Source organism: Empidonax traillii, unplaced genomic scaffold (genome assembly GCF_003031625.1).
Source record: "Empidonax traillii isolate 1590-97213 ecotype Southwest subspecies unplaced genomic scaffold, ASM303162v1 scaffold665:size397641, whole genome shotgun sequence".
In the NCBI taxonomy this organism is placed as follows: Eukaryota; Metazoa; Chordata; class Aves; order Passeriformes; family Tyrannidae; genus Empidonax; species Empidonax traillii.
The window spans coordinates 156381-175752 of record NW_020955858.1 but is presented as its reverse complement, the minus strand read 5'-3'; the positions used below and the strand labels follow the sequence as shown (position 1 = coordinate 175752).

Sequence of the window (19372 nt, the reverse complement as noted above, 5' to 3'; positions counted from 1 at the left end):
ATGTCTCCCTTCCCCCTCCCCACACCCACCCGTAGGGCTATAGCAGTGGATACTGATGTTTAGTGATTATATCATTTAATTTAGCGATTTCTTTTGCATCTTTAGGTGTTGGCAGCATCTGCAGTGGTGTAACAGGAGAGTTCTAAAACAGAAATCAGCAAACACTGCTGTTTTGTAATTATTTATTAGAACTTTATGAAAACCTGTTGTTTTGGTTTTTTGTTTTGTTTTAATTCACATGTAAATGCTAGGTCTGGGCTGATGCTTTGCTGGTCCTTGGGGTTTTTTTGTTTAATTGGTGCACAGGCACAGTGCTCAGATGTGCAGTCCCTGGCTGGGGTGACAGCTACATGCTACAGTTTCTGAGGGTTTTTTTTAATCACCTCTAAATGTGATGATCAGTCTGTCCTCCCTCGGGGTGTGTGTAATGCTGCTGCCTTTTTTGTGACAGCATGTATTCCAGGTCCCATCTGCTGTTGGGTGGAGGAAGAGGACAACTCTTACCTCTTTCTCAGGTGGAACATGTGGGGTGCCTTTCCTTCAGTGTGAGACAGGTGTTTGAGACTTAGTCCCACATAAGGTAATAAAAAACAAATGAGTGGCTTTTCATCCTGTGTCGAAACCTAGCTGGTAACTCTGGTATTACTTCTCTGCTGGAATCTGAAGAAAAGTGTGACGCACAGGGAGGAATCTGCTGCTTTCAATGTGTTTGAACAGAGCAGGGGACGGTCTGTGCTCTTTCTCACCAGGGCAATGCAAAGGGGAATTAGGAAATTTTAACTGTGTTTGTGCACCACCAATCTCTAGCCATGGGGTGGAAGGATGCAGGGATACTGGTGCAGAGGTAAAGTGCTTGTTCTGATCAGGACCTACTCCATTAAAGGTTAAGACTCTTTCTGTCTTTTTTGTGGGAAAGACACCCTTTCCTCACCCTGCCAACAACAGAATAATAACATCTTGGAAAAGTGTGAGATTTCCTTCTGTTAGTAGGCAGAGAGGGAAGAGCAGTTGCTGAGCATCTTCCTCCACCCTCTCTCGTTTAATGTAGTTTATTCATCTGTAAGTTGTAGTAAGTAACTTACAACTACTGCCTTGCCAGACTGCATGAATTATAGATGGCTCTTTTATGAGTTTCCATGTTGACTCCTGCAATTAGTATGCATTGGACGTAGTTATCTTTATGGCATCTACTGTAGCGTAGGTTTCAGCCTCTCTGACTTTTTAATTGCTTTCTGTTTTAGCCATCAGTCATCTGTCTGTCTTGCTAAGGAACGCAAAGAACAAAACCAGCTTGATAGAAACTTACAGTTCAGTGTGGAGCTGCAGGTTTGAAATGATGTGGTTAACTGGAAGGAAAAATGACATACATAGAGGATCTTTGTTCTCTCTTTTTTATTTTATTTGTGTGTGTGTGTGTTGCACAGAGTAGTGCCAGAATGTTTCTCATAGGTTGAGCTCCCACTCTGCTAGGTGAATGTCTCAGGAGGCTGTGCCTGTGTTAGGGGACTGTGCCTGTACTACAGTTTATGCCTGTAGTTTAGGCATTAACTTCATGATTCACAAGATGTGTAGATGTGGCTCTTGAGAATATGGTTTAGCGGTTAACGCAGTGATGCTGGGCATGATGATTTTAGGGGTCTTTTCCAACCTTAATGATTCTGTGATCATCCTAACACAGATCTTTGCATGTGTGTGTACTCTGAACTGTTGGATGCCCCTGCTGGCACCTGTGGGTGCTATCTTCTTTTCAGTACCTCTGTGTGCTCTGCCTTGAAATGCCAAGTGGTTTCCTACGTCTCTTGTCCCCTTGTGATGGTTGTCTGTTGCTCTTTCCTGTCTGCAGAAGTGTTTTGTGGATGTGGAAGGAGAATTTGTCAGGTTTGCTGTTGGTCTCTGTTGAGGCTGGGGCAATCAAATTTAGCTAGTGGGCTTCAAAAGTTGATGGGGAGGGACAAAGAGCGTTTGAAGGCCACCATGATTTGACTTACAGCAGTCACAGATTGCAGTATGTTATAAAACTTAAGTACTATGTGCTGAAACAACTTGAACTTTCAGTACTCCCAAATGTCTGCAGAAACAATAGTCCTGCATCATGGCTTTGCCTTGCTACTGCTGTCTGCAGGGTTTGGTTTGAGGGCTGGTATTTTAATATATATTGTAGCTGAGAATAATTGTGTCTGCAACTGAAATGTATTCCCTCATCTGACTCTGAAAGTTGAAAAGTTCATGTGCTGTTTCATTGCTTCCACTGTTCACCTAATCATACTGTGGAAACATGAGATGGATTTCTCAAAGCGGAGTTGTGCTGGTGTGAAGAAGGAAATAACTCAGTCCAGTGATGCTTTACATTCCTACTGGGATGGACTGTGCTGAGCAGAGTGACTCATTTCAGTGGTGTAGCACTGATGTTATGCCCGCTGGTGAAGCACTTGCCTGGTGCTCTGAATTTGAGCAGCACCTACATGGGGGGAGGCTGTTCGAAACCTACTTACATGTGAATTGGCAGGAGATTATTTTTGGAAGAAGAGAATTTGCACAGCCACCTAGGCTACAGTGAGGGAGACTGCCACCTCTGTCACCACTTGGCATGGCTCCGGGCTTCAGGCTCTCAGCTCCGAGATGTGGGTGTAATTCTGTCAGGACAGGGTTTCAACCACATAATTTGGAGTCAATAGAAGTTTAATGATGTTGCATTTGGGGATGGACTATGTCTCTCTCTCTCAGTGGGAGGACTCACGTAAGCAGGTTCTTGGATTTCCCTTTAAATATGTGGTGGCACAAAGCTTTTTGGAACTCTCTAGGATAGTGCTGCTATTACAGAGGAAAACTGGAGTGGGTCCAGTCTCTTAATTTTGTGGGTCAAAGGCTTTTTCTTACCCCTCCATCTCCAAACAGATTAAATAGCTGATGTAACTCCAAACATAAGACTGATGAAGAGAAAGGTCTAGGTGTTTGAGCAATGGGGGAAAAATGAGACCATATACTATAGACTTCACCTACAAAAAAAGTTGCAGTTATCAAATAGATGTGAAACAATATAGTTTGTTAAACTGTGTAACTTCTCAGCAGCTACTTGCTCATTCAGGGAATAATGTAAGATAAACAGGAATCTGTACTGCCAGTGTTTCTAACCCTGAGGTAACACCATAATTCGCATGTGCTATTCCTTCTCACTGAGGGATTTGAAAAAACCCCTCTTATGTTAAAGAAACTGAGAGCAGATGTCCCTTTGCACCGGTGGAACTGAGAGGGAGGATGCTTGCCATCCAGAGGTTTTTTTTTTAGTGTCCTTTATTGGCTTTTTGCTTACGTTCTTTTTACTTTGCCCAGCACCAGGCCAACCTCTGCCTGTAATTTGTTTGTTTTGTTTTGTTTTGTGTTATTCCTCATTTCTTTTTCTCTAGCCTGGGGCTACGTAGTGCTCTATTTCAGTCTCATGTTGCATCCAATCCCCAACACAAATCTTGTAAAGTAAACAAAATAAACTTTACTCTGTCCCCTGCTTAATTTTGTGCCTTTGACAGCATCAAACATCAATTCTCACCTACTCACCCCTCTGTTCAGTGGGAGAGGGACACAGAAATGAGTCAGTCTCCATTCCAGTCATGCCTGCAGCTCCAGGAAGTCTGGCTGGTGGGAGAATCTTTGGATGCACCTTTATTCAAACCTCAGTAGGGGTAAATGAGGGTGTTAGAGCAGCAAATGTGGTGCTGCTCCTGGTGGAGGGGGGCTGTTTGGCAGGCACTGAGCTGCTAAGATTCATTTTCCTTCTGCTTCCCTGCTTGCAGCATATTCCAAGCACCTTCCCAGCAATTCACTTTGTCGTAGTAAAGTAAGATCAATGCAAAGAATGCATCTTTTATGTGGCACTGCTGGTTATGTCATTTCGAATGGTTTAGTTGTGCCAGTTCAGTTACAGACACTGACACTGTGATGTGCAGAGCCTGTCAGCAAGGCCCCAGTATCTTCATGTTGCACAGGATACGTGAGCAGCAGTGGCTGCCAAGTTTGTCAGTTGGGTGTTAGTTTAGACCTTTTCTCCACTGGTTAGACAGGGAGAGTATTCATTTGCACCAACCACTTAATGGCTGGCACTCCAGCTGTCACTTGTTTCTGCTCCGTTTTATGCCGGGGAATGGCATGAGGCTGAAGCACGAGCAGTGGGGGATGCACAGGGCTCGTGCTAGAACACACCCAGACAAATGCACAGCTGACTTCTCACCACCGCTCCCAAACACTGAAACTGTCCCGCCGTTAAAAGCAATGCCTCAAAAGCTACTCTGTCATCTAAAATTCCATTGCAGAGTTATATTGGAAGGAAACAGGGCTGGAGTTAAACCTTTAAAAAAGTTCCCTGTGTGGGAAGGCTTGCCCAAAGCCTTACAGGCTGTTCAACACTGCCAGCCCTCCTGTTGAGGAGTGTGAAGAAACTAGGAATCAACTAAGTGGAGGAGAAGGTGGAGCTGCAGACCAGCCATGGCTTGGCAGGCAACAGTTAGGGAAACTCTGCTTTCAGCGAAGTCTGACACATTGCTGCTGAGCGACTTCTGTGGGGCAGTGTTTGCCTTCCTTAACTCCCCACAGTGGTGAGAGCAGTGTGCCTTTCCGATTACACTGAGCATCAGTAGCTTGACTGAAGAAGACTTTGAAGGTTGGCTGGGTGCTGTGTGGTCGCAGGACTGTGATATGGTTGTGGGGTCCATTTGGTGTGTGACTCAATGTGTTTCCTCCAAGTCCATTCTATGGAAAAGCAGCTCCCTGGAAGTCAGCAGTGACCTTGGCTTTGTAACTGGACTTCTCATCTGTGGAGAGCAAACTGCTTCTGACTTTCTGCTGCTCCATAATTCTCCCTGAGTAAAACATCTTCCCTTACTGCTTGTGACATTGGTGAAGCTGTTGAACTCCCTTTTCCCATACAGAAACTGTTTACCCATACAGAAACTGTTCCTGCTTTGTTCTGCAGTTAACTGCCAGCTTACTTTTGAGAATATAGTGCAGATGAATTCCAGTTTCCAGAAGGATCTTGCTGCAGCCAGGCTGTGTCCTGAGTAATGCTGATCTCATTTGGGTGGAACAAGCTAGTTGTTGCAGAATAATCTATTGCTGTTCCCAAGCTTCTGTCTTTAAATCTGCGCAGCAGGGATTATTTACTTATGGATTTAAGTGTATGTTGGGGATCTAGTTTTGTTTGACTCTCCCAACAGAACAAAATGCTGTCAACTTTCTGGCAATTTGAGTTGCTCCTGAAGTGTGCTGTTATTGCAGGAAGGCCAGGGCTGGCTTGGAACCAGTGAGGGCCACGGCACCGCATCTGAGGTGATGTGGGTGCAGCTCACGGCTTCCTGACCATCTCTGCCTCTGACCCTGTTCAGCAGCTTTGTGGCAAAGGAGCCTGAGCAGCTGCATCAAAACTCTGAGTGGAAACTTCAGTCCCTCTGTATTGTGCTGTGCTGGAGACTGATGCAAACTTTTTGACGTAGTTTTTAGGGTAACTGCCATGGATCTAAGAGGTCTTACGAACGCATCAACTTGTTGGCTCCACTCAGGTATCTCTGCGCTTTGCTACCTTTTATTTACTGTTCTGCCTTCCCACCCTGCACTTCTGCTCCATGGTTTGCTTGAGAATTGGCTGTACCCTGAAACAGGCTTCTCTCAATGATCTAAAACTGAAATGCTTGAACGTAGTCTTGTTAACAGAAAAAACCATTTGGAACTTGAGTAGAATTTGTTGTGCTGGCACTGGGTTTGTGTTGATATCACCGATCCTGCAAGTGTTGAAAAAGCATGTGGATCTGGCACTTGGGGATAGGGTTTAGTGGGGAACATGGCAGTGCTGGGTTAATGGTTGCACCTGATGATCTTAGAGGTCTTTTCCAACCCTATCAAGTCTATGGTTCTATATGAGGTTACAGGTTAGTCCGCAAATACCTGCTTGTGATTTGACAGTGTGTGGTTCCAGTTTACAGTAAATAAATAAATAAGGCTTCTAATTTATTTTCTTCTTCCAATTCCCAGTAACGGCCTCCTCAGCTGAAGATGTCTAACAATGGAGTTGAAACAGAAGACAAACCGCCTGCTCCTCCAATGAGAAATACCAGCACTATGATTGGATCGGGAAGCAAAGATCCTGGGACTTTAAACCATGGCTCAAAACCTTTGCCTCCCAACCCAGAAGAAAAGAAGAGGAAGGATCGATTTTACCGGTCCATTTTACCAGGAGATAAAAGTACAGTACCTCATCTCTCCTAATAAAGTTTCTGTCTGAACCTTGCTCGGCTTGAATGTAGTCAAGCACTTGATGCTTGGTGATGATTGAGGTTTTAGAAAATATGGTGTGTTTGTTTCCTGCACATCTGTCTTGATTGTTTTGCAGTATATAAGGTACTGGCTGTTGATTTGTTTTTTCTAATAATTAATCCTGTCACATTTAATCCATCTCACTTTATTTTCATAAAATCATGGAATCCTAGAGTGGAGTGGGTTGGAAGGGACCCTAAATATCATCTGGTTTCAACCCCCCTTCCATGGATGGGGACAACTTCTGCTAGACTAGGTTGATCCAAGCCCCATCCAACCTGGCCTTGGACACTTTCAGGGATGGGGCAGCCACAGCTTCTCTGGGCAACCCATGCCAGTTCCTTACTACCCTCACAATAAAGAATGTCTTTCTCATATCTAATCTAAGCCTGCCCTCTTTCACTTTGAAGCCATTCTCCCTTGTCCTGTCATTCCATGCCGTTGTCAAAATCCCTCTCCAGGTCTCCTGGAGGCTGCTGTTTCTTGTAGGGGTTTTCCCATAAATTATGAGAACAGTGTCCCTGAAAACTGGGACTTGCTCTGGGACTAGCTCTGCTACTTCTCGGCCTGACTTGTATGGAATGGTCTTGAGAATGATGAATTTTGTGCCAATTACAAGCTCGCCAATTAAAGCTGGCATTGGCATTTCCTTTGGTGAGGAGCAGAGAGAGGTCTTTTGCTTGTTTTGTTCTTTTAAACAACAAATAATTTGAGTTATACAAGTGTAACACACAATGACTGCTAAACCTGTCATATTTTACCTCATGGCCATTTGCCCTGTTCTAATGTTTGGGTCAGGCATTGTCTATTTGCTTCTAAGAATTATCTGTTACTGAAAATTCTTGCGCATTTCTTGTGAACTGAAGGAATTTTTTTCCTGTTAAACGGACTGTAACAGATGGAAAAAGAGATAGGAGCTGTGAACTGTACATGAAATTATAATTTTTAAGATCAGGATATTTTAGAAACCCTCTCCCTCATGAATCTTTTGAAGTGATGTAAGAAAAAAAAAATCTCCATCCCCTAATATATGCTGGTTTCTTTTTATATCTGACCTATTTTTTGGAGTTCTTCTTTCTAATACATCAGCTTTTTTCTGTATTGCATTGATGTCTGGGCACTGGGTAACTAAAGTCAAACCCAGATATCTTCAGCTTCCTGAGCATCAGGAGGGAGGCTGCCTCCTAATTTTTATTAGTGAAAAGACTAATTGAAATGATAGTTTCACTAATTTAAATAAGCAAGATATAGGATCATTTCCTACAACATATTGTGGCATTCATTATTATTAATATCTGATACTTTCGGCAACTCTGGATTGCTTTACAAATGTGGGTTTTTGAACCTGCAGTCCAGAAACCCACGAACTCAATATTAAAAGCTTGCTGGATTTGAGTTAGAACTTGCTATTATGAGTAAGAATCCTAAAAAGCTGCAGGATTTCTGTGTTGGCTTACTTAAGGGAGTGAGGTTTTAAAATCTCTAGGATCATTTGTTTCAGAGAACAAAGAAATCACCTGAAATTTATGAAAGAGTGAAAGAAGTAGAACCTGAAATGCTAGTTTGAACTGGATTGTAAAGGAGAGCTGCAAAAGTGAATGTTTCGGGTAAAATCAGTGCACAGACTGCCACTGATCTGATGATGCCTATGTTTACTGAAGATTGGCCAACATGGCAGATGCTTCAAGACATCAGAGATTTTTGTTTAGCCAAGCCCAGCAGAGCCTTCTGTTGCAGTACACCTGCCCAAACGCGAATGGATGCTTCTGTCCTCTAATTCCTGTCAGAAAAAAATATCTGTAACACTGTCACCTTCACTGCAAATGGATTGATTTTCGTCCTATGAAAACTTCTCATCTCATGATGACAGCTATATTCCCAGGGCCTCCTGCTGCTGCTTAAATGTAATGAAATTCTTCGATATTCGGACACCTCTCTTTGGTTTGTGCCTAAAACACTTCTGGTGTTATGTGCTAGTTTGGCTGAACTAAAAGGGAAGTTGCTTTCCGTTCAGTTAGAGGAAAGTAATTTCGAGCAAATCCGTGACCTTTGGATCTTTATCCAGGGAAACCAGTGAGTTGTGTTTAACCTCTGCTGGGGTTGCAAAGAGCCTGTGAAGATCTGAAATGCTTGGCAGTTAATTTTGCTAGCAAAACTGGCTTTTATGGGCTTTTATCCTGTAGTCTTGAGAGCTGCTGAAGTTGATGCTGCCAGTCCCTTTGGAGAAGTGGTAGCTTTTCACTCTGAGCAGGGAGCAGTACTGGAGCAGGGAATTCATGAAGGATGTGTGGGAAAGATGGTAAAGGGGTTGTGCTTTATGCAAAAGTGCAGCTCAAACATGTGAAGTTTTTCTGTGGATCAGGTGACAGACCTGCTTGTGGATCCAGATCAGAGGGGAGGCCAACAAGGAGGGACATCCTGAAAGCATCTCTTACAGGTCTCTGGGTCAAGAAGAGCAGTTCTACCTGAAGGAACTTTGGGAAGTGTCTCTTCCATTGTGCTGCCCCTGTGTGTGAGCAGAGGCATCATGTAAAGGACACACGGGGCATAAATCCAGGGCCTCATACATCTTTGCTATACATCTTCTTGAGCTATACCCCTTTCCAGGCTGCTCTCGAAGTGTTCTACTCTACCTGAATATGTTCAAGTCTACTGTGTCAGTCACCTTAGAATGGTTGAGATGTGGGTATTTATCAGCCGTGCAGCACTCCTGCATAGTGCTGCTGGTAGAGATGCCCTTTTCTTCCTCACCTGAGCCATGGGCTTCTAGACTGAGATGGCACCTTAGTCTTTGGCTTGTAGGAATGGGCTGATCCTGTAGGCAGACCTCTGATGCATCTCTTTTCCTCTTGCTTTCCATCCACCACAAGTACATGCAGGCCTCTGGGCTGCAGATGCTCACCATCTGCTAACCAGCAGATGTTTCTGTCTCCTCCTAGCTCCCTTCTCCGTGATGGCTCCTCCAGCATGGCTCCTTTTTCCTCTCCTTTCCCCTTGGCAACTCTGTTGCTCTTCTGTGATTCAGCTTCCTCCATCGCCTTTGTTTGAAAGAGGGATCAAAAACAATCTGTTCCGTCTTTGTGTCCCAAGTGGAGCATCTGATCCTTTTTTTTCTCCAGAATTGCTCTGTGCAACTGTAACTCTGTAGTGATACAGAGACCAGTGCCAGAGTTGGCACTGAAAGAAATAGGATTCAGTCCTTTGGGGCAAGCCCTGACCCACTCTGTGCAACTAACCACAGCAGTGTCTTAAAGAATTGCTATATTGAGCATTAACCTTCTGAAATACTGGGAGTTTGACATTCATTCATGTTGCCAAAAATGCATCCAGGAATGTCAGCCACTAAACAAATTCTGTTTGGCTTTGGATAAAAAAGGTAGCAGCTGGGAAACATAAGTGGTTTAGTCACCTTCTCCTGGCTCTGCTGATTTTATAACTGCAAGTAGGAGCAAAGCTGAGTAGAATGTGCTTCTTCCTTAAAATCATCTCAATTTCTTGAATACAATAAATATTTAAAGGAAGGTGGAGTCCTTAACACATCATGAATATGGATGAACTTAATCCAGGGCGTAATAATAATAATAATCCTGTTTGAAGACCTCAGTTTAAAATTTGCAGGGTGCATCTGCTTTGATATATTTCCTTTCCCGTTTCTTTTTGACTTCTGCTCCTCACCTGCTGGATTCTGCTCTCTTGCTCATGTCATCAAAGCCTGTTATTAAAACCACCTTTGGTTCATTTTGTGAGCAGAAAATACAAGTGGTTTTGCTCATATAAGGTTTTGTAGCAGAAGCACACATAGTTTTCTTCATAACCTCTGGTTTGAGGAAATATGATGAAGGAAGCAATTTTTAAGCAGTACTTGTAGTTAATTTTGTCCCTGGCTTTATATGAGAAGCAGGTGTATGCTTAACAGCACATGATATTTTTTTTTTTAAATTTGCTTAAAACAATGGATAAAAAAATTTATTTAAAACTGCCTGGCTTCCACTTACTGCCCCTGTAGAGCTTTTGACTCTGACCTATGTGAGTTCAGGTGAATATTTTAGGTAAATAGCTCTCATGCTGTTGAGTCTAGACTTATTAGTTGACACTTTACATACCCAGAATATCAGTTTTCTCCTTTATGCTTCTCCTGTGTTACAGGACTTTTATTTTTGTTGTTCGCTCACCGTGGCTTCTCTTAAGCAAGGAAACAAAGTTTTTAAACTTGTTGTTTGTCTGCTCCAGTTCGAAATCCTATGACTAGCAAAAGGTGTGTGGGGGTGCGATTGTGTAGGTGAATTGGAAGCTATTGGAGATTTTAATTCTTGATGGAGTTATGGATTTTTTTGTTGTTGTTTTTGTCTCTTCCAGCCAATAAGAAGAAAGAGAAAGAGCGTCCGGAGATCTCCCTCCCTTCAGACTTCGAACACACGATTCATGTGGGGTTTGATGCGGTCACGGGAGAATTCACAGTGAGTGAATCTGGAGGAAAAGAGAACTGTGTGGTTTAGCTTATTGCTGGGAGGAGCCAGGACCCATTAATCTTTTATACAGTAATGCTGGAAAGGCTATTACCATCATCTGGTTTGATCTCCTTTGAAACACATCTGCAGAGGTTACCCACTAATTCATGCCGAGCGACTGTCAAACTTGGCACATCCCCCAGAGCCCTGGCTGCCAGCAGACTTTTCCTTTCCTGTTTTTTTGGCTCTTGTGGTCAGCAAAACATGGTATATCTCTCCTCCCTTCCCTCCCTTCCCCTCCCCTCCCTTCCTTTTCTAGAGCTGAAATACTCTACTGAAAACTACAGAATAGCCTCTGTCCCCCAGGTGGGGCTCTGAGAGTTTCCCTTTGGGAGACACACAGATGTTTATAACTACTTACAAGAGAACATGTATGTGCTGTCCTAAGGCTAAATGTCAGATACTTTTATGTGCTGAGGTGTTTCTTTTTTAATTAATATGCAAAATAATATAAAGACAGTCATATTTCCCTGTATTATTATTTTTCTTATTTGATTATGAGATAATATATCATAGCAGCAAAAGTTGTGAGCAAGGTGTTTTAAGCTGTCTGTAATGTGCTGCTTTCTCAGGGACTTTGCTCACCTACCCTGAATCACATGTACAGCATTGTTTTGCATGGCAGCCTCTAGACTTGCCCAGGTTACCCTACATGTGCCAGTGAGGCTTTACCTGACTGGTGTATCCAGTCATTTTAAACAGGGAGGGTAATGTTATTGCTAAAGGATCCCAGTGCCTGGCCACTTTGTCCATACAGTTATGCTTGCTAATGATGGAAAGGAACAGGTCTGGTTGCACTCTAGTGTACTTATTTCCTGGCTGAAATTATGCCCCTGTAATGAATTTCTGAACTTCAGATGTGAAGTTAACACCTCTGCTTTTCCAGCTCTAGCTTACAAACTGCTATTGGCAAAGAACTCTAGTGCTACAAGAAGACCCAAATGACTGTTGCATGTTAATTGTGCTAGGGGCTGTGCAGTGTATGCCACTTCTCTAGTCTTTCTTGGGTACACATAAATAGGTGTATACCTGTGCATAAAGGATTTCGGTTTTTTTAATTTTTTTTTCTTGATGCTCTTTCTGAACTCTGCAGCTTTTGAGTTGCGGTCTGCAAAGGACCTGGGACTCACCCAGAGCCCCACGAGCAGAATGGCCTTTGCCTGTCCATGTAAGGAATGTGTGACTTGTAACACAGGCAGTGGGTAGGAAGGCATCTGTTCAGCACCTCTTTTTCTTTCCTCTCCTCTTCTGTCCTTTTTTCTCTCTGTTTCCCTCACACCTCTGTGTAACCCCAAAAGCTGGGGCAGAACTGTGGCAGCAGGTGTGTGTTCTGTGAACCCCATCAGGCCAGCTGTGAGCTAATGAGGTGCATTTCTCCACAGGGAATGCCAGAGCAATGGGCACGTTTACTGCAGACTTCCAACATCACCAAGTCAGAGCAGAAGAAGAACCCCCAAGCAGTGCTGGACGTGTTGGAGTTTTACAACTCCAAGAAGATCTCCAACAGTCAGAAATACATGAGTTTCACAGGTATATGCTGATGGTCTCATATGGCTGATTTGTCTAGCTATCCATTAGTCATTGCATGTGGGATTTCTTCTGTTTAAACAACAAGCAGATCTGTCTTTTCAAGGAAGATATGAATGAGATTCTCTGGCTGCTCAAGCACCCTTCTTCCTTTAAAATGGTGTTCTGTTAATCCTGATGCCCTGCATAGCCAAAAAAGAGGTCAGTCAACTGGCTAAATCTCCAAACACATACTTTTTCTATGGTTGCAGTCAGCATCTGGAAAGGAGATCCCAGACTGTTGGTGCTGGGTTCCCAGTTGTGAAAATCCCTGGAGTTAACAGGCAGCTAAATTTTGCACCAATTTCAGTTTGCAGGGTGGGTGTGGATGTGTCTTCATGCATGCCTGGGGAGAAGGTCTCTCCTGTGACTGAGGAATATGCCTCAGCTGCCTGGATGCTTGATAACTGCTGGCTGGATTTTCCCAAAAGTCAAAGCTGCCAAGGTTTTGTGCCTCTTTGTGTGGATTGCCTGCCCTCTGAAGGACAGCTGCAACCACCACTCCTTTTCCCTTTCAACTTCAACTCCTTCCCTTTCGAAATACTAACCCCCACTTTGGTTCTTTTAAGGGGATAGAACCACATCACCAGAACTGGTATTAATTAGGAAGGCTCCAGGCAGGAGTAAATCTTCCCCATATGTACCTGGATAGTCAAATGAGAAGCCCACCAGCTGACCCATGTGGTCCTCTGTGCTATTCCAAGAAGTTCAGGTGACTGAGACTGAACATCTTGCAGGTCCTGAGCTAGCTGTAGTGCCTCTGCTGGTGACTTAGCTCGTTGATAATATTTTGTGTGAGTGGATGGAGGACAGTATTCATTCAGGTATTGCTCTGGGCAGTTCCACCCTCCTGCAGCAGGGATTTGGGACCTGCATTTATTTACCCTCTATTTCAGTATCTGCCTGGGATCAGCTTGTTCTGGGGAGCTGGATGTAATGCCTAGGTTTGGGAGCAGCCTTTTTTCCTGCCCTTTCCAAAGGGGGCTTGGCCCTTTCTCCTCTCCCCAGTGCTGCTGGGTTTGTAACTCAGTTATAACAGCATTACTATCTGTCTCTTTCAGATAAATCAGCAGAGGATTATAATTCATCAAATACATTGGTAAGCCATAAGTTCACATTCTGTCTTGAGTTTGGGGATTAAAAAACTTGCAAAAACTATTTAACTACATGCAAACTCATAGACTGCTTAGTGTTTTAAAATCTGAACTATATGTATTTGTGTGCTGAATACTTGCACAGGCGTGGTTCTTTCACTGTTTCTAAATTGATGGAGAATAAAGTAGACAATTAGTTTTTTTTAGGGAATAGTGAATTCATGAATGGGAACTAGTAAATTAATTAATAGAAAGATCTCTGTTTTCATAGAAATTGATCTGTTCCCGTACCTAGAACTTGATAACTGCTGGGCTGTCAGGTTTTATGTCTCTATAAACATTGGTGATATAACAGAGTTTAGTTTTGGTCAATCAGACCTTGCAGGTTAGTAAATAATGTTGATTAACCAAGCTAATCTCTAGCAGAACAGGAAATAAAAGGTTCTCCTCCTCTCCGCTTGACCTTTACTCAGTCCTTACCAGGGCAGGTACCACTCCTGTTTGCTTTGTTAGGAGACATGATTAGTTGCTGTATATGCCTGTGAAGGAGGCCTGAAGAAGGAAGACTTTCAGTTTAAGATGACTCATAAAACCCCACAATTCCCTCATCTCTTGTTTTCTCATGGCCATCCCATTATCTAGAATTGTCTTGTTCTGCTCCCTTCCAGAGGCACTGTATTCGTATTTGATCATTTAAGACTCTCTGCAAAAAGAAAAGGAAAATGTTTCCGCCATTGTTCATTATTACATGTGATTCTGTGTCGATCCTCAGGAGTTTGAATATCTAAGACAGTTGGATTTTAAAGTAAATCCTGAAAAAAGAAGTAGTTACCAGTCTACTGAGATACCATAGCATAATGGATTTGGAAGACATTGGGTAGCCTTTAATTTTGAGGATCTTCAGGAAAGTCCCAGTATATAAGTATTTTCTTCTTGTTTTAAACAAGCTAAGCTTTTGTGTTATGTCAAGTGCACTTTGGCAATTATTAGCTGGGATGATGGTGACTTCAAGTGTTTTAGCATAAGTGAAATACTGTATTGCTTTCCCTCTCTTTCTGAGAACTTTATTTTAATACTTTTCCCCCTGCCACTCTTAGAGAACAGATGGTGCACAAACAGAGTTGGTCTACTGGGTTGAGGACTTCACCAAGTATATTCTGAAATGCTCATAGCGTAAAGAATGCCATGAACTTCAGTTTCACATTTAAAAGGTTAAAAGTGACTTTGATTTCTAATCACAGTAATGCAAAAAATTCCAGTTAATTTTTCAACCACTATAAAACTTAAACAACACCCATGATTGTTCCTAGTTTTTTATAGAATTTTATGTTAGAAAGTAATTTTAAGAGATTTGAAAAGATTTTGCCAGATTCTGCTTCCACGATCTCTCATTACTTAGTTCTCACTAACAAGGTGATGTTGGCTTGACCTCCCAACTTTGAGATCTTGATTTTAATTATAGGATTTTAAGACTGAAATCTCCATACTGCTTGGTCAGAGTTTGAAGCAAGTGGAAAAACAAAAGAGAAAATATAAATAGGGACAGATATTTCCAAACCCTGGTGTTGTCTCCAGAATTGTTAGGTCTGCTGTGTGGGTGTTGGGAAGGCAGAGAGAGAGCCCCAGTGGATCGTTGGGAAGAGGATTGCTGTCACCCAGGCAGGTGACAAGCTCAGAGAGGTTGTCAGTGCTGGACTGCACATCCATGATGCCTCAGGAACTTTGGGCTTTGAATTTTTCAGATAGTTGTAACTTGCCAGCCTGTTCTGATTATTGTTCTTCTGCACTTACTTCAGTTACGAGTTTAATTCGATGTTTGTGATTTTTTAATGTTTGCTCTTTGTGTAACCTCATGCAGAATGTGAAGGCTGTCTCTGAGACCCCTGCAGTGCCCTCAGTGTCTGAAGATGAAGATGATGAAGACGATGCAGCTCCACCCCCCGTGATAGCTCCGCGACCTGAACACACAAAATCTGTGAGCAGAAATACTTCCTTCGGGCTCCACTGGTGCAGTCGGGTCACGACTGTGACTCTTCGTCCTGAGCCCTTCTTGGGAGCAGGAGGGAGGCAGTGGGAGTCATTCTTTCTGGCAGAGTACCTTTGTATTATCACCTGCCTAGTTGTGGGGGAGAAAAGTCCTTGATTAGTGACATTAGTTGCTAACAAAGTAGCTATAGAAATGCATCCCTGACAGCAACAAGAACAATAACAAAATGAATAGAAGTGTTTAAATCTTCATTTGACTTGTATGTTTTTCTCAACAAAATTAGATATACACCCGCTCTGTGATAGACCCTCTTCCTCCTCCTACCAGAGATGTGGCCACTTCTCCTATTACTTCGCCCTCGGAAAACAGCACCACAGCGCCCGACATGCTGGTCAGGAACACGGAGAAACAAAAGAAAAAGCCAAAAATGTCAGATGAAGAGATACTGGAAAAATTAAGTATGTCCTTGTTCTTTAAAAAAATTAAATTCCAGGTCCTGCTGTGTTGGTTTCTCCGAATCCTAATAAGCTGAAATGGTTTGACATTCCTATTTTGAGATCCTTTACTGAAGACATTGGCATACAGTCACAACACAAAATTTGAAGGCAGATGTAAGAGGGGAGCATGAATGTAAGCTGAGCACCTGTGATGCTAACTGAAGTCCCCAGGGAGTTACAGATCCTCAGGCTCTGCAAAACAAGCCTTGAATAAATAACGTCTACTTAACTGTGAAATCTGAGATTGTTCCACATCTTGTTATTCTTTAGCTCTGAAGCGCAAATGATTATATTGCAATGTTAGACACAAGGTGTCTAAAAGATGGAGAGAAAATTAATGCATCCCCAGGTTTGCCTTCCACAGTATCATGGTGTAAATGACTTGCTTATTTTTAAGTGCCTTAACATTGTGTGGGTGTCCAAATTGGTGGTTTTTTTCTGAGAAAGATGTCATCAAGTCTCTCACTTGTGTCCTCGTGTCTTTAACAATTCCTACCTTCAGTGCAAGTGCTCCTCTGCTGCTTGGTGTTTTAGGGTTATGCTGTGGCATATCCAATAGCTGAAACAGCTCTTTCTTGCAATTAATTGCTGTCCTCAGCCTGGGCCAGTTTTTACTGAAAGTTGAGCATTTCTCATTCTTTGAACTATTAATCCTATGTTAGTTATGTCCATGCCTTGCTTCTCAGTTTACATAAACTATGTTAGCACCTCCATGGCCAGGCTGGTCTCCTTGGTTTGAGGGTATACCCCTAAAGGTCAGTATTTTAGGAAGCAAAGTCTAGTAGCTAGATGAAGCAAAATTTAATCTTAGGGTCTAACTTAAAAAAAAATTAATATATTAAAATGGTACCTGAGTACCTCATTCTTTAAGTAAAGCCTAAATTGAATTGATGGCATGTTAACTGGAACTGCTTACTATTGGAAAACTTATACCCATTGTTTCAGAACAGCAACTTCACTCACTGAATTAGCAGGATCTTTGTACCTTTAGGGATTCAAGTAATTTTTGTGACCAGATACGGCAGGCAGCAACTGTGGCAGGAAAAAAGTGCTATTCTAATACAAATACACCCAGTTCTGTCACAAAGAGAAATGCAAGTGCTTGTTGTAGGATTGCTGGGAACCAAACGTACCTTCTGACTCCTTGCTTGCTCCAGGTGTCAGCTTCTAAATGTGGGCTAGTCAGAAATATGTAATGAAGTTTTAATCTTGTTGTGAGCTTGTTTTTCCTCTGAGGGCCGTGGAGCTGTACTTGTGCAGACAAGCAACCTTTTCACGTTTTGGTTTGACACGTGAATAAAATGATTAAAATTGGAAAGCAAAAATATATTTACACATACCAAAGATGCTCTAAAGACCTGCGAAGGTTACAAGGAAGCTGCTAAATCTCTGCCTCTGCATTAGCGCAGCATTTGTGCAAACACTAATGAATCCTCACCTGACTTTTTGGAAGGTTGGAAACGTAGGCTCTTTTTACATTCAGCAGCATTAAACAGGGCAAAACTGGCAACTGCCTCTGGTCACCACAGCCTTCTGTCCTGTCCTTGCCTTGGGGAAACATTTGCCTGTCTCACAGTCTGAACTTGCAGCCTGTGTTTGGCTTTGAGGGAAAGTTTATGAACATTTGCCCAGAAATACTGGCCCTCAGGGCAGACAACAATACTTCTGTAATTGTACAGTGCATTTTATATAGTCAGATTTCTCTTCCTGCCCTCCTCTCCAAACATGGGCCACGTTCCCTTCTTCTACCTCTGTCTGCCCTAAACCCTCTGGGTTTGGCTGCTCTCCAGTGATGTCTGAAAATAGCCTGCTCTTGCTCTGCTTGCTACTGGATTTCTTGGCTTAATGACCATGAGCAGTTTCTTTGCCAATATACATCTGTTAAGGCTCAGCCTGAGACCCTGTGAAAGCAGCACCATATGTTGGCAGCTTGAGTGACTTGCAAACACCAACTCAGACGCAGCTCTGCATCCCTTGATCCCATTAGCCACCCTGGTGTTGTTAGAGAGGAGACTTGGTCCCAGCTGAGCTCTAGATATTGTTTGCTATGATTTCTTCAGCCTAAAAAAGGTGTGTTTCCTGCCTGCCATAGGGGGGTTATGAATATCAGTTAAAGTTTGTGGGCCCTCACAGCCCTGTGCTGCAGAGGACCAGGCTTTTCCCTTTGAGAGATGCAGTAATATGCTTTCTTCTGGCTGAACAGCCACATTAGGGAAGAATGAGTCGAGATTGTTCTGGGTTGCTCTCCAAAGCCAGAGCAATGCTGGTAACTGCTGCTAAAACCTCTGCTGACAATTGGGTTCATAGAAAAGCAGCTGAGCATTGCCCAGCCCAGGCCAGGGGAGGTTTGAGCTCTGAAGGATTTCTCCACCTTCCCCCCCTCAGTCTTGCAACCCAGTCACTGGGTCAGTAATGGCTGTGGCTGTGCCGGTGTGAAGACACCATAAATATGTTCTTCTGCCATAAATTGTCATGGTTTGGGAAATCTTTGGCTAGTTTTGTAGAAGACTGTTGGCTCCAAAACAATTGGGACCCTGGCCTCCAAATTTAGAGATGTTTCAGTGCAGAGGCATCTTAGTCCATCCAATGTGTTGAATCTGGGGGTGACTTAAAGCTGTAGGTTTCCAGGAAATAATTGTATTTCCATGTGTGAGGGCTGTGTACCCCCATCCTGTGCCTACTGTGCAAACACTGACTGGTGGTGAAGATTAAATGTTCTTAATGTCTCTGTCCCACCATTTCTGAAGGGAAGTTCCTAGAGGGGAATGCTGCGGCTGGTATGTGTGTAAATAACTGAGGACTTCCTTGGTGTCCATCTGCCTCTGGGTTTCTGATGAGTGGTTCATGAGGCAGAACCCACTGTGGCCATGGAACTGCTCTGACAGTTGGTTCCTATAGTGTATGAAAAAGTATTTGAAGCAAATCCACTTCATCCAATTTCTTTTTTTTTTTTTTTTTTTGGTAGGAAGTATCGTGAGTGTGGGTGATCCAAAAAAGAAGTATACGAATTTTGAGAAGATTGGGCAAGGGTTAGTATATGCTTTTTCTCTGCCCTATACCTTTCTTTTCCATATGCTAAGAAGGAATCACTGTAACTAGGCTAAGTTAGTTTGCTAGAAAAGCTGTTACTGATACTTTGGAAAGTTTATTTTGTTTGGTTGTTTATTTGTTTTCTTCTTTTTGTTTTTAATTTTGATTGTTTTGCTGGATTCCACATCCCCCCTGACTCTTCTCCCTTTCCTGGCAAAGGTTCAGGAACTGGGTTTTTGAGCAATTGTGTTTTAATATAAGAAAATATGTCACTAGATGATCAGATTGATAAATACAACTACAAGTGGGGAAGGAACTGCAAGACAGTCTTCAAATTACAAGTTTGCTTCTAAATCAGCTCTCCTTGAGGCTTGTACTGTGCCCCTGTAAGCA

At 42.8% G+C, this 19372-nt stretch overlaps 1 protein-coding gene across 5 annotated transcripts in view; it reads left to right on the top strand.

Moving 5' to 3' along the window:
* The window catches only part of PAK1 (p21 (RAC1) activated kinase 1), a 71387-nt gene that overhangs the window by 36657 nt on the left and 15358 nt on the right, over nucleotides 1–19372 (top strand). For 4 of the 5 annotated variants that reach the window (XM_027899411.1, XM_027899407.1, XM_027899408.1 and 1 more), the window contains exons 2-8: nucleotides 6016–6226; nucleotides 10654–10754; nucleotides 12188–12335; nucleotides 13433–13470; nucleotides 15324–15440; nucleotides 15736–15910; nucleotides 18915–18978. In XM_027899411.1, coding sequence (XP_027755212.1) covers nucleotides 6037–6226; nucleotides 10654–10754; nucleotides 12188–12335; nucleotides 13433–13470; nucleotides 15324–15440; nucleotides 15736–15910; nucleotides 18915–18978 — 833 coding nt within the window. In that variant the 5' untranslated portion in view covers nucleotides 6016–6036. Of the gene's footprint in view, nucleotides 1–6013; nucleotides 6227–10653; nucleotides 10755–12187; nucleotides 12336–13432; nucleotides 13471–15323; nucleotides 15441–15735; nucleotides 15911–18914; nucleotides 18979–19372 lie in introns of all 5 variants that reach the window. The other variant, XM_027899409.1, reaches the window with a different exon arrangement.